This window comes from Candoia aspera, chromosome 4, assembly GCF_035149785.1.
Source record: "Candoia aspera isolate rCanAsp1 chromosome 4, rCanAsp1.hap2, whole genome shotgun sequence".
Lineage (NCBI taxonomy): Eukaryota > Metazoa > Chordata > Lepidosauria > Squamata > Boidae > Candoia > Candoia aspera.
Window position 1 is genome coordinate 48,325,242 of NC_086156.1, and position 15,667 is coordinate 48,340,908.

General features: G+C 41.6%; 1 protein-coding gene across 1 annotated transcript in view; it reads right to left on the bottom strand.

The window, feature by feature from the left end:
* BMPER (BMP binding endothelial regulator) overlaps window positions 1-15,423 on the bottom strand; it is a 181,550-nt gene extending 166,127 nt beyond the window's left edge. Inside the window, exons 1-2 of the mRNA XM_063304049.1 lie at window positions 14,856-15,423; window positions 13,390-13,475 (exon numbers count right to left, since the gene is read on the bottom strand). Of these exons, the coding sequence (XP_063160119.1) occupies window positions 13,390-13,475; window positions 14,856-14,985 (216 nt within the window). The 5' untranslated portion in view covers window positions 14,986-15,423. The remainder of the gene's footprint in view (window positions 1-13,389; window positions 13,476-14,855) is intronic.
* Between the last annotated feature and the right edge of the window lie 244 nt (window positions 15,424-15,667).

Genomic DNA, 15,667 nt, shown 5'->3' on the forward strand with positions numbered 1-15,667 from the left:
ATGCTTTCGAATTGCTAGGTTGGCAAGAGCTGGAGCAGGTGCGGGAGCTCACTCCGTCACACGGCGCTCGGGTCTCGAACCGCCAAACTTGTGACCTTCCAGTTGACAAGCCTGGCGTCTTAACCGCTGAGCCACCACGGACCCTTATTATATTGTATTAGCTATAGAGGTATTCCCTACAAAATAAGTTTCTCAGCATGTAGAAAATGGAGAGGAAGACTAAGGGAAGGAGTAGTCATTTGATCTGTTTTTCATTTAGTCATTTGTTCATTCAAGAACATCCCCAGCTTTTCTCCAATTCACAGAAACAGCGCCTTCCATATATTTTTCCCTTGGAGAGAGAGAAGTACTAAGTAAAGCCATAGCAGAAAAGGTTAAACCACGGCCCTCTACCAGGATGGAGCTGGACCCTGAAACCACCTGCGGCAGCTTTGCATTACAGAAACAAGGTGGGAAAAGCCTGCAGAAGTTGGCTTCCTGAATTACCTGTAGCATCGAAATGAAGTGTCTGCATTCTGTATAGCAAGGTAACCTGCTCTGTGTTTCTCCTTTCCTCTCAAGACTCATTGATGTGCATGTCAGTCCAAGGAAGCCTAGGGTAGGCTGGATATGCTCCACTCTGGGGTGCATGACCAGGAAAAGTGCAAGCACAACCACCTCTTCCATAGAGATGCATTTTTTCTGGAATGTTTTTTCCGTAGGCCCTACTCTGATCCGGCCCATTTGTGAACCCAATCCTTCTTTTGTTAGCTTTTCCTCCTCCACACAAAGTTTGGCCCCAATCTGTTCTGGTTTTGGAGAGCTTACTTCCTGGCAAACAGACAGACAGACCCAGAGCCCTGAGCCTTTTACGTAATTTATTTCCAACGTTCTGTCAGGTTGGAAAGAATAAAAGCATCACACAACTGTTTGCACTACAGAGTTCAATCATCTATTTTTTAAATCCATTTTGAAAAAATAATAGGTAACTCTTCTTCCTGTGTTTCTCATCACAGTTTGTTAACAATTATCCCCCCAAAAAAGTCATTCCATAAATGTTGTTTTTCAACCAAGCTAACCAGTCCAGTCATTACGTCTATTTTTATACATGTAACCATTAGCTGCTCTACCTCAATTTCCAGTGATTTCTTCCATATGTTAATTAATATTACAGTACATGAGCAGGATCTGCTCTTTCTGTAATAACTGGTCTAGAGACACTGCTTTCCCAGTGCAGCCTGCAGATCTTAATTTTTATTCTTTTTGTTTTAAGGCTGAGGGTTCAATTTGTAGAATAAGAGCAACTTTACTGAAACAACTCTTTCCACATCTCCTGCACACAAAATACTGTTCAGTTAATTATGCCTCAAGCAGCGATAGTACATTGATGGAAGTTGTGAGCAGCATCACCTAATCAAAACAAAATATTTTGTGGAATTTTAATTTTTTTTTTAACCAAAGGACATTAGTTCCTGCTGTATTCCTACAGCCGAGTGGTAGCTCTAACCCCAAACTTCCCTAATAATAGAAGAAATACTTAAGTCCTGATCTTTAACGTGACTGCAGATACGCAGCTGAAACAATGGCACAGAGATTAAATTTGTTTATCTTGCTTTCAGCATTAACTTCTTGACTTATTAATATATGCCCCCTTTTCATCATTATTGCCGAGGTATTAATTTATGCATCAATCAACATGACAACATAAACACATCTCTAGATTCTCTCCTGACTTAACCAGGGGTTTTGTTTCAGGTATATATTATATGGTCTTGAACAAACTTAATCACACATAGTCATGTTTTTACTCTGCAATGTTTCTGCTGAAGTCTGATCAAAACCTTCAGTATGAGGCCAGTAAAAGCTACTGGTAACTACTGGATAGATCTAAGCAGAATAGTTTATACCTTTTTACAGCAAGAAAGTGCTCATTTAAAGTGAGAATAAATTCAGTTCAGAAAAACTTTTCTGGATGATGTACATCAGCTCTTGAAATTATATTGAATAAAGTGGGTATGAAAGTACTGCTTGATGAATTTCTTTTAGTATGTACTATTTTATCTGGGCCCCATTATACCTTGACACAATAAAAATTGGATCCTGATGTATTAAGACACTGGGCATTACCACAGATTTGTGCAAAAGAAAATAATTGGGTTTATAACATGTGTTCGAGGTATTCAGAGAATTCAAGAATACAAAGCATTTGGGATTGGGAGGTAACGTAATGTTACATTCTGGGTTTTGGGGGAATGGGAGGAATCTAATGTCAACTTTGAAAAATCATATATTTTCTACCTTACATCAATTAGAAGCATAGAGCTAGGGGCAATATATGTTCTTGTAACACTGAGTCTCACATTAGTTTTATAATTGCAAGATCAAATTCTATATGGTACATTTGGATACAGAAATGGAAATTTAAACTACAGAATGATCTTTCATTCTGAAGAAAACTCATGCCATGCATACTGCCGATTTTTCACCTTCTACGTACCTGTCTCCCAAATTCTCTCATGCTTCCAGTGCCAGGTTATAATTTTTGGCTCACACTGTTTTCATTTTGTTATCATCTAGCTTGGGATGATAAAAGATTGGGAATGACAAGGCAATGATTGTTGCTCAGATACATTTGGCAAGCTTTAAGTTGCCGGGGTGGAAATTGAGATAGATATCATCTGTCAAGGTGTTCTGGCTTGGATCAATGGTTACGCACTACAACAAAAAACTGTGTAGCAAACCAACCAACCAACGGATCAGAAGTAAAGCAACTCATCTTCATGTGTGGAAGACCTGCTTCACTGAATAACTGTTTTAGCAGGAGAATTAGGAAATTAGTTCTTTGTTATAATTTTGTTATAACTTTTCTTCAATTTATGGCTACAGTTCAAAGATACGGCAAGGGTGTATCATAGCAGCACCTACTTCCCTCTTTCTGAAAGTTAACTAAATCCTAGTTCTTATAGAGATAATAAATCTGTGCCTAGGCTACAGCATTTCTGGCTGCTGGTGAAGTTAAAATGATTGAATGTGCCTCCACTGAACAGCAACCACTTTGATTTGTATAATCCAAGCCAAAACTTTTCTTGACATCTGTGGAGGATTTGATATCAGCTGATTGAGCACCCACTAGAGTGACAAATCCAACACAGGTTTACCATTTTAGTGAAAACTAGGCCTAAGGATGAGGAATCTAAGAAAAGAAAGGCAGGGGTTCCTCCTAACCTTGAAATGTAATGTGTCCCTTGGTTATTTTTTTTTCTTCTGTATTTACTTAACCATCAGAAGCAGCTGTGGTTCAGGCACATTGCTCACTTTTTCCATGATCCTCCACCTCTCCATGTCCTATGCCAACCCTTCTGGCAAGAACCTGGACTAAAATTTGATGAAAACATGCTGTTAGAACATTCCAATGGATTGGACCAGATCAGTAACCAGTTGTTCATTCTCACTGTGCAACAACAAATACTTGTATGCACGCACACACCCCTTTTGCAAGAGTCTGACCCCCATCTTGTGCAAATGAATTCAAACATTTCCCATCTCCCATTGCACTGAATAGCATGCTTAATTTTCCCTGTCTGGTTTTATTTTAAAAAGTAAAATCCAAAAACAGCTCATGGGAAGGTTATTCTTGGATCCTAGTGCTATCTGGTAAGATGCTCCAGCTTTATGTAGACAGTGACACATGGAATGAAATTACATGGTTCCTCCCACCACCACCCAAGCTGCAGCCCTCATGACCATAATCATATCCCAGTATTGAAAACTCAAAAATATATAATAGTAATAATAATAATCCACCCTAGGTTGATTTTCTGGAGGGTTCTCAAGTGTTTTTAATGCTATAATTATGGGCAGGATCTCATTTCACTTCTTTCCTCTACAGTGCAGTAAGTTTATGCTTTTAAAGATAACATTGAAACACGGCATATTTTACATGAAATGCTACAATATGCAATGTGATCTATTTCCAGGCTTAGCCAAACTCAGCTAAATATGGTAGTTTATTGTGCTTAGACCAGCGTTTATGTTAAAATACTTCTTGTGCTATATGCCTTTCCTGTTATACTAGAGCTTCCATACAAAATGTGTCCCTAATCCACTTTTCTTATTATGTTCAGCAATTTCATGTAATATCAGACTTTTCAAACATTTCGTTCCTAGCCTCCCAAATGTAAGGCCTGCTCACTTCCATGACCTTATTTTGATTGTTCTTCATTTTTAATTTCATTAATTTATTACATTTGTTATAGCCATCCACTCAATTAGACTCTGGGTGGCTGATGTCTGACAGCTGAATGTACAAATTGATTCTGTTGGACACAGATTTGCCATGAATGTACTTGTCTCTAGAGTTACCTTGGTAATGGCCCATTCATTCATGCCAGTTTTGCTCAAGTCTAACTTCAAGTATTGATGTACAAACTGAGATCCAAACTCAGGCTTCCCATAAAAAGCAGCTCATAGTTATGTAGTTTTTCATTTAAAATTCAGTAAGAAAAAGTCCAATGGGTATTAAATCCTGAATTTCAATTATCAACTAAAGTATCTGAGTTATGAGACAAAGTTCTGAATTCTGTGTGGATGTATAGAAGAAATATTAATTGTGTATGTTTAAAAAGCCAGTATTGTGTAGTGGTTAAGGCACCAGGCTAGAAACAGGGAGACCATGAGTTCTAGACCCACAAAGCCTGCTGGGTCACCTTGGGCCAGTCTCTCTCTCTCTATCAGCCCTAGGAAGGAGGCAATGGCAAAGCACTTCTGAAAAACCTTGCCAAGAAAACTGCAGGGACTTGTCCAGGCAGCTGCTAGGAGTCAAAGACTGACTTGAAGGCATGCATCTATATCTGTATCTGTATCTATTACCTATATCATCTGATATTTCAGATCTCTATTCTCTAACAGAGATCAGTGTAATGATTTTATATTACATTGTCTTGTACTTAACTATCCTAGAATGGGATGGACTCAGTCCTTGGAACTCAGCATCAGGTTCACTTCACATCCATCCACAGTAGCATGACCAATGCTTTCTCTTGATGGCTACAAAATACAATATATGCACAATATTCAAAGGCTAAAGCCATGTGGTAAGGCATGTTGTGTGGGTGCTTCTCGTGCCATGACCTCTTGTGGGGAGGGTAGGTAATGACATTATGGGGAAGCTTCATGGAATCAGCTCTATCCATGGGGTTTTAGTACAACATAGCTGTGAGGAGTTATACCAAAAGTTAAAGGAAGCAGTAGCCATGCCACAAACACTATATGTGAGGGCATCGAAAAAAATCTAGCCAATAGAAAGGTCAGTTTGCACTCTGATCAATTTAAGATGCAAGATCATTATGGTGGCCAGTTAAGGCGCGTGTTGCGGTTAGTGTACAGAAAAGGATTTTGAGATTCTGTAAGTGAAAAGTTGGAGGAAGATGGAAGCTAAGGACTGAGAAACTGGAACCAAGCCAATCTGGGCAGAGCTGACTAAAATGGACTATATTTGCATCCTGGCCAAACCAGTTCTTGCCCGAGAGAAACGAAGACCAGAGAAAGAAGAGAAAGAAAGGCCAGGATCTGAAAGGTTCCACCTCTTCCTTATTTTTTTGGATGACTGAGTTAATAGCATCTGTCAAGCAATATTGCATTATCTTCCCTGTATAACTGACTGAACTGCCAGCCGGTCACAATTTTGGCATGGTTCCTGTATTTTGGAAGCAAGCCATATTTATTTGTCCTCAATAACACTGCTATACCATGACAACTGCATGGGACAGAGGAAGATTTGCAGATCTCATAGCAGAAGTCACAGGCAAAGCAATCTCTGGCCAGTAATACATCACTAGAGAAAACTGCTGCTTTTACAAGCACCTGGTTCTGAAGACTGAGAACATGTCTGATTGTGAACTAAAATGCCCTCCATGAGTTAGGCTGCTGTTAGCCTTTTTTGGCTGGAAATTATGGAACCTATAGTGCAATATACTGAAGACACCTGATTAGGGAAGACTGATCTATAATTTCTCGGAGTAGCAGCAGTATCCCATATAATATTATTTTTTAATCCGTTCAATTGTGTCCAATTTTCAGAGACTGCCTGGACAAGTCCCTGCAGTTTTCTTGGCAGGTTTTTCAGAAGTGGTTTGCCATTGCCTTATTCCTAGGGCTAAGAGACAGTGACTGGCCCAAGGTCACCCAGCTGGCTTTGTGTTTAAGATAGGATTAGAACTTATGGCTTCCCAGTTTCTAGCCTGGTACCTTAACAACTACACCAAACTGGCTTTATAGAGATGGTACTGTTCAATTAACCGCAAGGTTCATATAACATGCTAATATTAGGGCTGAGTTTTCCCTCAATGCTCTGAACTTCACCCAGGTACCTTCTATCACCTTTGCTGGACTTCTGAGAAAGCTAAGAAATATTGGGAGGAAATAGTATTACAATCCAAAAGATTCTTAAAATGAATGTACAACTGAAACCAGAACTTTTCCTTTTGAGCTTGATGGACAACCAACTTGAAACAAAATTTGGGACTTTGCTTCTGTATATGACAAGAGCAGCAAGACTTTTGTATGTGCAAAGGTGGATATACAAATTCCCACAGTCGAGGACTGGATGGTGAAATTACTGGAATTGGTGGGTATGGCAAAACTGATAGCGTTGATGAGAAAATTGTGACTAGATTTGTTTCTATGTAGAAACTGCTTTTGGACTATTTGCTTGAATCTGAAAAAAACTGAAGTTTTGATTTTGGGCTTTGATGATTAAACTGTTATCGTCTACAGAAATTATTAAGATTTAGGTTAGAGCAAGAGATTAACATATTATATCTGTGTTTATATCTGTGTTGGGAGAAGGTCAGAAGTCACTTTCTTTGTATTTCTTTCTAACTATCTCTGTACTTATATAGTTTGCCTTTTTTCTTTCAGTACTTTTTTCAATCTTTCCTATACTTTGTATTTTATCTGTATTTTGAAACTATAATAAAGTTATTTTTTACAAAAACGCTCTGAACTTCACCCAACCTCATTTCTGCGTAGTCTAGCAATTCACGCATCCATTTTTTTTAGAGAAAGAAGTTAATTTAACCCATGTTTTAAGTAATTTGGGGTGAAAAATACAATTCACAACATTTTCCCTCTTTAATTTTATTCTTTTCAGAGCCATTTTGGCAGGTGGACAACCTGCAATGAATAAAGAATCTTAACCTATAATTGTTGTTGTTGTTGTTTATTCGTTTAGTCGCTTCCGACTCTTCGTGACTTCATGGACCAGCCCACGCCAGAGCTTCCTGTCAGTCGTCAACACCCCCAGCTCCCCCAGGGACGAGTCCGTCACCTCTAGAATATCATCCATCCATCTTGCCCTTGGTCGGCCCCTCTTCCTTTTGCCTTCCACTCTCCCTAGCATCAGCATCTTCTCCAGGGTGTCCTGTCTTCTCATTATGTGGCCAAAGTATTTCAGTTTTGCCTTTAATATCATTCCCTCAAGTGAGCAGTCTGGCTTTATTTCCTGGAGGATGGACTGATTGGATCTTCTTGCAGTCCAAGGCACTCTCAGAATTTTCCTCCAACACCACAGTTCAAAAGCATCGATCTTCCTTCGCTCAGCCTTCCTTATGGTCCAGCTCTCGCAGCCATATGTTACTACAGGGAACACCATTGCTTTAACTATGCGGGCCTTTGTTGTCAGTGTGATGTCTCTGCTCTTAACTATTTTATCGAGATTTGTCATTGCTCTTCTTCCAAGGATTAAGCGTCTTCTGATTTCCTGACTGCAGTCAGCATCTGCAGTAATCTTTGCACCTAGGAATACAAAGTCTTTCACTGCTTCTACATTTTCTCCCTCTATTTGCCAGTTATCAATCAAGCTGGTTGCCATAATCTTGGTTTTTTTGAGGTTTAGCTGCAAACCAGCTTTTGCACTTTCTTCTTTCACCTTCATCATAAGGCTCCTCAGTTCCTCTTCACTTTCAGCCATCAAAGTGGTATCATCTGCATATCTGAGATTGTTAATATTTCTTCCAGCGATTTTAACTCCAGCCTTGTATTCCTCAAGCCCAGCTTGTCGCATGATGTGTTCTGCATACAAGTTGAATAGGTAGGGTGAGAGTATACAGCCCTGCCGTACTCCTTTCCCAATCTTAAACCAGTCCGTTGTTCCGTGGTCTGTTCTTACTGTTGCTACTTGGTCGTTATACAGATTCTTCAGGAGGCATACAAGATGACTTGGTATCCCCATACCACTAAGAACTTGCCACAATTTGTTATGGTCCACACAGTCAAAGGCTTTAGAATAGTCAATAAAACAGAAATAGATGTTTTTCTGAAACTCCCTGGCTTTTTCCATTATCTAGCGGATATTGGCAATTTGGTCTCTAGTTCCTCTGCCTTTTCTAAACCCAGCTTGTACATCTGGCAATTCTCGCTCCATGAATTGCTGAAGTCTACCTTGCAGGATCTTGAGCATTACCTTACTGGCATGTGAAATGAGTGCCACTGTTCGATAGTTTGAACATTCTTTAGTGTTTCCCTTTTTTGGTATGGGGATATAAGTTGATTTTTTCCAATCTGATGGCCATTCTTGTGTTTTCCAAATTTGCTGGCATATAGCATGCATTACCTTGACAGCATCATCTTGCAAGATTTTGAACAGTTCAGCTGGGATGCCGTCGTCTCCTGTTGCCTTGTTATTAGCAATGCTTCTTAAGGCCCACTCAACCTCACTCTTCAGGATGTCTGGCTCTAGCTCACCGACCACACCGTCAAAGCTATCCCCGATATTGTTATCCTTCCTATACAGGTCTTCTGTATATTCTTGCCACCTTTTCTTGATCTCTTCTTCTTCTGTTAGGTCCTTGCCATCTTTGTTTTTGATCATACCCATTTTTGCCTGGAATTTACCTCCAATGTTTCTAATTTTCTGGAAGAGGTCTCTTGTCCTTCCTATTCTATTGTCTTCTTCCACTTCCGCACATTGCTTGTTTAAAAATAATTCCTTATCTCTTCTGGCTAACCTCTGGAATTTTGCATTTAATTGGGCATATCTCCCCCTATCACTGTTGCCTTTTGCTTTCCTTCTTTCTTGGGCTACTTCTAGTGTCTCAGCAGACAGCCATTTTGCCTTCTTGGTTTTCTCTTTCTTTCGGATGTATTTTGTTGCCGCCTCCTGAACAATGCTGCCAACTTCTGTCCAGAGTTCTTCCGGGACCCTATCTACTAAGTCCAGTCCCTTAAATCTATTCTTCACCTCCACTGCATATTCCTTAGGAATATTAGTGAGCTCATATCTAGCTGATCTGTGGGTCTTCCCTAATCTCTTTAGTCTGATCCTAAATTGTGCAAGAAGAAGTTCATGATCTGAACTACAGTCAGCTCCAGGCCTTGTTTTTACCGACTGTACAGATGTCCGCCACCTTTGGCTGCAAAGGATGTAATCAATCTGATTTCGGTGTTGTCCATCTGGTGAAGTCCATGTATAAAGTCGTCTCTTAGGTTGTTGGAAGAGAGTGTTTGTTATGCAGAGTGAATTGTCTTGGCAAAATTCTATCAGCCTGTGTCCTGCTTCGTTTTGTTCTCCCAGGCCATACTTACCTGTAATTCGAGGTGTCATTTGACTTCCCACCTTAGCATTCCAGTCTCCTGTGATGAAAATAACATCTCTTTTAGGCGTGTTGTCCAGTAGGTGCTGCAGATCCTCATAGAACTGCTCTACTTCAGCTTCTTCAGCATTTGTGGTTGGGGCGTATATTTGGATCACTGTGATGTTAGATGGCTTGCCCTGAATTCGAATTGAGATCATTCTGTCGTTTTTTGGGTTGTATCCAAGCACTGCTTTAGCCACTTTACTATTAATTATGAAGGCTACTCCATTTCTTCTGTGGTCCTCTTGTCCACAGTAGTAGATCTGGTGGTCATTTGATGTGAAGTGGCCCATTCCAGTCCATTTCAGTTCACTGACGCCCAGAATGTCTATCTTTAATCTTGACATCTCACCAATAACCACATCCAATTTGCCCTGGCTCATAGATCTTACATTCCAGGTTCCAATGGTGTGTTGATCCTTAGAACATCAGATTCGCCGTTCACCACCAGCACCATCGGCCACTAGCCGTCCTTTCGGCTTTGAGCTAGCTGCGTCATCACGTCTGGGGCTAGTTGAGCTCATCCTCTGCTCCTCCCCAGTAGCATTTTGACCATCTTCCGACCTGGGGGTCTCATCTTCCGATGGTATACCGACATATCTCTGGTTGTACTGATCCATTTAGTTTTCACGGCAAGAATACTGGGGTGGGTTGCCATTACCTTCCCCAGGGATCGCATTTAGTCTGACCTCTCTGTCATGACCTTCCCGTCTTGGGTGGCCCTTCACGGTTTAGCTCATGGCATCACTGAGGTGCTCAAGCTCCAGCACCACGACAAGGTAACAATCCTTTGCTGAAGTAACCTATAATGGGTGTTCCATTTTAAGAAGAAGCGTATGTACACATGTATATTCCACTGGACACAATCAGAGAAATGGTAAATATCTTAGAACGACCTTTAAAGTATTTTCACACATAAAGCAAGGCTTTCTTCAGTTTCTTTGTAATGTAAATAAAAAGTCTAAATTAGCTGGAAGATTCATTCACATTGCAAAATGTCTCTCCTCCACCTTGTCTTCTGCATTAACGTGGTAAGATGTTAATACACAGAGTGCAAAGAAACGCAAAGGTGATTTAAGCTTTATAGATGAAAATGACTTTAGCATTAAGTCTGCCAAAGTGCAATTATTTATTGCCTGATTTATCCCTTTTGTAAAGCAATTCCAGATGGTGTAACATCAAAATTAAACACGGATTTCTAGACTAGGAATTTATACAGGTTTATGATTTGTTTTAAAAGATAAAGCACTAATCTTTTGTTTATGGGTGAACATATGTGACTATGTTAATTTAAAACAAGGTGATGGAGATGAACCAAATTTGTTTCACAGAGCTCCTGTGGAAGAAGTAGTTCATTTTTTTGACAGAAAACCACAACCAGAAATAGTGGGAGATGTTGGACTTTTGGGCTCTTGTGCATCTATTTTTAGTTAACGGTCAACATCACAGATGAGATACAATTAAGAGAGTCATTACCTACATATCATCTTTGGCAGCATCTTAAAAGTCTGATTTCATGGAATACAAGGTGCAGCATGACTGTTTTCTTTTTCCTAATACAGTGACTTCTTTGGAAATTGTGTTCTTACATGCTTTCTCCTAGTCTGACGGTCAATTAATTTTATGCTGTTGATTTTGTAAGCATGGGATGTTGGACGTACAAACTTTACAATAAAGTATGCAAAAAGGTTGTCATGATGGGTCTCCATCAGATCCCAAACCAGAGGCTAGAGGAAAGGGAAAGGCAGAGGCCTGGGTTGACAAAAGATTGTGCAAGTGCACCTCACAAGTACTTCAACCTTGTTGCGGGGCTCCAGTCAGAAAAGGAGTCCTTCTTGCCTCTTTTTAACAACCTTATGGATGTAAGGATACAGCATACTTTTCAGGGATCCTGCCAAAATCAGGAAGAGATCTTAATATGCATTAAGTATGCAAGTGAAGGCAACTGAAGCAATCCAGTGTTCGAAATATATAAATATCTATAATGCATAATAATGTATTTATCGGTGGAAGTCAATTAGTAGATTAATTTACTGGGATGAAGATCTTTTTAAAGGGGAAGAAACATCTTATAATATTAAAGAAGCAACAGAACCTTGATTGGGGAAAATAAGGCTACTCTAAGACTTCCGCAGTAAACATAGTATAAATGTTACGAGAAGCACCTTTAATAATATACTTCCTTGCTTTATACAAATCAAAGCTGGAAAATTAAATAAGATGCTAAACAGGATTTGATATGAACTATGTAAACTAACTGTAATGTGTAAAGCATACAGATATACATAGTAAACAGCTGGTTGCAGACATCTGTAATTGTAAATAAAACCACAGATAATTTATTATATTCTAGTTTCCCCAGCTACATCATTTTCCTCCTTTGTTGAGTGACAAATTACAGAGCTATGTATCTTAATAGCAAAAGTTTAAGAACAACTTTTAGAGTTGCAGTAATCTGAAACACCTCTTTCCCTTTCTGACCTGATAGGGGGAGAACCATCATTTGATTGCCATAAATAAATAAATATCGGAAAATCCAAAGTCTATCAAATCACTTTCCAAAGTCTATAAATGCAACTGTCTACTGCAGTTCCTATATGATCATTGTTTAAACCAGTGTTTCTCAACCTTGGCCACTTTAAGCTGTGTGGACTTCAACTCCCAGAATTCCCCAGCCAGCCATACTGGCTGGGGAATTCTGGGAGATGAAGTCCACACAGCTTTAAGCGCCACGGTTGAGAAACACTGGTTTAAACATTACTTTTAAAAATATATTTTCTAACTACCAGTAATAATTTTTCTATGATTCACACAGTCTGGTTTACATAGTCTGAGTTTGTGCTATGAAACTGAAAATGGCTATGAAAGAACGGGTTATTTCCTTTGCTCCTGAATACAAACTGGGATCATTGTTAAATAATAAGGAAACTGAACTTCCAGAACAAACAACAGGCAGTGTCATCCTCAGAGTGGAAAATTCTTGACCTAAGTATCATTTTTTTATATTTTATTTTCTATCCTGCCTTTATTATTTTTATAAATAACTCAAGGCAGCAAACATACCTAATACTCCTTCTTCCTCCTGTTTTCCCCACAACAGCAACCCTGTGAGGTGAGTTGGGCTGAGAGAGAGTGACTGGCCCAGGGTCACCCAGCCAGCTTTCATGCCTAAGGCGGGACTAGAACTCTCAGTCGCCTGGTTTCTAGCCCAGCACCTTAACCACTAGACCAAACTGGCTCTCATGTATACAACATTGTCTTTTTATGACAATAGCCAAGAAAGTAGTACCAAAGGACACCATGATGATTTTGAAAGCAGACTTGGACACCCAAACCACCCAGACCATATGGCCTTCTGGACTTGTTAATATCTTTCAAGACTTTTTTTTTTTAGCATTTGGGCTGAAATAAGCACAGTTCCAAATTAAATATCAGTCTCTTCATTCTCTTTGGCTAGTAGTGCAGATTCACCATACACTAACAACATGCCTCAATAGTACAGACATGGGATGGGTGGTTGTATGGAGGAAACAGTGTCAAACACAAATATTTCCTGCAAACAAAACATTTAGGCACCCTCACAATGTCAGAGGCAAAGTCAGCTGAAAGACGTGTGTCTATGCTAAAGTCAAGGATATAATCCCAAGATTACAGAGCTGGAAAGTTCCAGCAAGTACGGAAGGTAAGATAACCTCTGGCCGCACAAAGAAAGATGATAAGGCATATATGATTACACCAGACATTTTTGTTTGATCTTATCTGAAGAATTCACACTTACCAAGCATATGCACATTATGCAAGGGTTGTCTGTGATAAACGGGATCTGTAGAACTTCCCCCTCATTCTCACATTTTGCAACAGATCCTATATGGGAAAATTTTAAAATTAATATTACTTCTCCGCGTTGCTTGTCCAGCATCCATTTGCGCCTTGCCTAAAAACCAGCAGTGCACAAGATTACAACAAATGCTGCAGTCATATAAATACAGAAATAGGCCCTATTGAAATTAGCAGGAGTTACTTTTCAATCATTATCTCTTTCCTTTGCTTACACCGAAAGTATCTGCACTTGGTTCAGTTTTAACAGCACTCTTAATGTTATTTCAAAACTTCCCCTAAAAAGTTAAAGCCACCAAAAGCACAGCAGAAATAATTATTTTTCCGTAACTAACAAGCATCTTTTAAATTCAATGGACATGATAAATGTGTGTCTAACGAGAGTATTTTATTCCCACAAGTGCTTTACTAGCCCTGACTTTTAAAACTCAAACATTTTTAAAAGCAATTTAGGAAAACTGTTGGCTTGATCTTTCTATGGACACAACAGGGGAACATCTATTGTTACCGAATTCGGATCAGATCAAGGGCATGGAATACTAGTCTTTCTGTCTGCCAACATACTTGAAATGTAAAGAGCAAGACACTCTAGCTTCTTTGCTAAATGAGTTTGATTAGCAAGATGCACACACACACACACACACACACACACACAGAGGTGATCCCACTCCCAAATCCTTTTTAAAAAAATATGCCAACCGCTATTTGGGGAAATGTAACACTTCTCACAGTGGCTAGAACTGGGCTGGTTTTGCACCAGGTATCAGGCAAGTGTAAGCTTCGGGTGGGGACAGGGTACATCTTAAGTCCTTCACCTGCTTGAGAAGAATGCGACTTAGCTGAGTGTGCGGTTTGTTTCTGACACGCAATGTGTAATCTGTAAATCCACACAACTCTGCAGGAGCAATACTTGTAAGGATGCCGGGAAAGAGCTGCATGCCTCCCAGTGCAATCTTGGCCAGGTAGCTCGATCATCAAGATACAGCCGTCTGCACACGGGAAAACCCTCCGGGCTCCAAGCACATGTGGCAGAACGCACCAAGAGACGCTGGGGCCTTTCACGCGGCGCTTGGCACCAAAAGCGCATTTGACATTTCAAAGGGACTGCATCCAAACCGGATTGGCTGCCTATGATCATACCTGTTTAATAACCAGGTTTCCAAAAATCAAGAGAGCCTTAGTAAACGTTGTGTGGCCTTCTTAGAAAATTAGTTTACGAGGTGATCCTTAGCAGAGACCCGGGCTACTGCTACACACTCCCGTCTCCACGCGTGCATACATCTTCGCTGCCTCACGGATTGAAAACCAACGCCTCGCGTAATTTCTTCGCGCGCAACTTCTGCAGGCGCGGGTGGACAGCGCGTGCGGCTCCCCGCTTCCCCCCGGGATCCCTGCTGTTGTCCTTACCTGTCAGGAAGGAAGACGCCAGCGTCACAGGGAGTCCAAGGTGGGGCAGCCACAGCCAGCCGGCAAAGACTAGCCCTGAGGAGCCGAGCAAGGGAGCCACCGCCCAGGAGCTGCCCAAGAGCCAGAGCATCGTCCCCTGAGACACCCGCCCCGGCTCTTGCGCGACCGAGAGCCCGGGAGAGCGACCGGGGTTGCTGGAGCGCGGCGGCGGCAGCGGCGGCGAGCCGGCAGGGAGCTGCTGCTGGGGAAGCGGAGGGGGGGAGACGGAGCGGGAGGCGGCGGCGGTGGGAGGGCTTCTCGCGCCGCTGCTCCTGCCGCCGTCTTCGGGCCGAGCTTTGAAGCGCTCTCCTGCCCCCCGACCCCTCCTGAGTGGGATATGGGTGGGCGGGGAGGGGGGAGACGCCAGGCTGGGCGGGGCCGGCCGCCTGCCTGCCTGCCTGTCGCGGGAGGGACCCCTGCCTCGTGCGCTGACAGGAGCTGCTCTCTGCTACCGCCGCCGACCCTTTTCTGCCCCGACTGCAGCCAGCGCCGCCCCGATCCGGCGCCCTCTGCCTCCTGCCCAGACACTGGTGAGCCGGGACCCGTCCGTGCCTTTGAGAGAGAGAGCGGGAGAACGGGGAAAGGCGCCGGCAGCGGGGGCTGTTAGCTGTTAATTGTTGTTGTCTCGTCTGGAGGAAGGGCCAAAGCCCGCAGCGTCTGGCTCGCCCGGCTGCCGTTGCCGCGTGGTTTGACTTTTCGTTTTTCTTTTTGGGTCTGAGATCCATCCAGATCAGGATAAATTCGGGCGGGGAGGCGTTGAATGGAAAAATCGG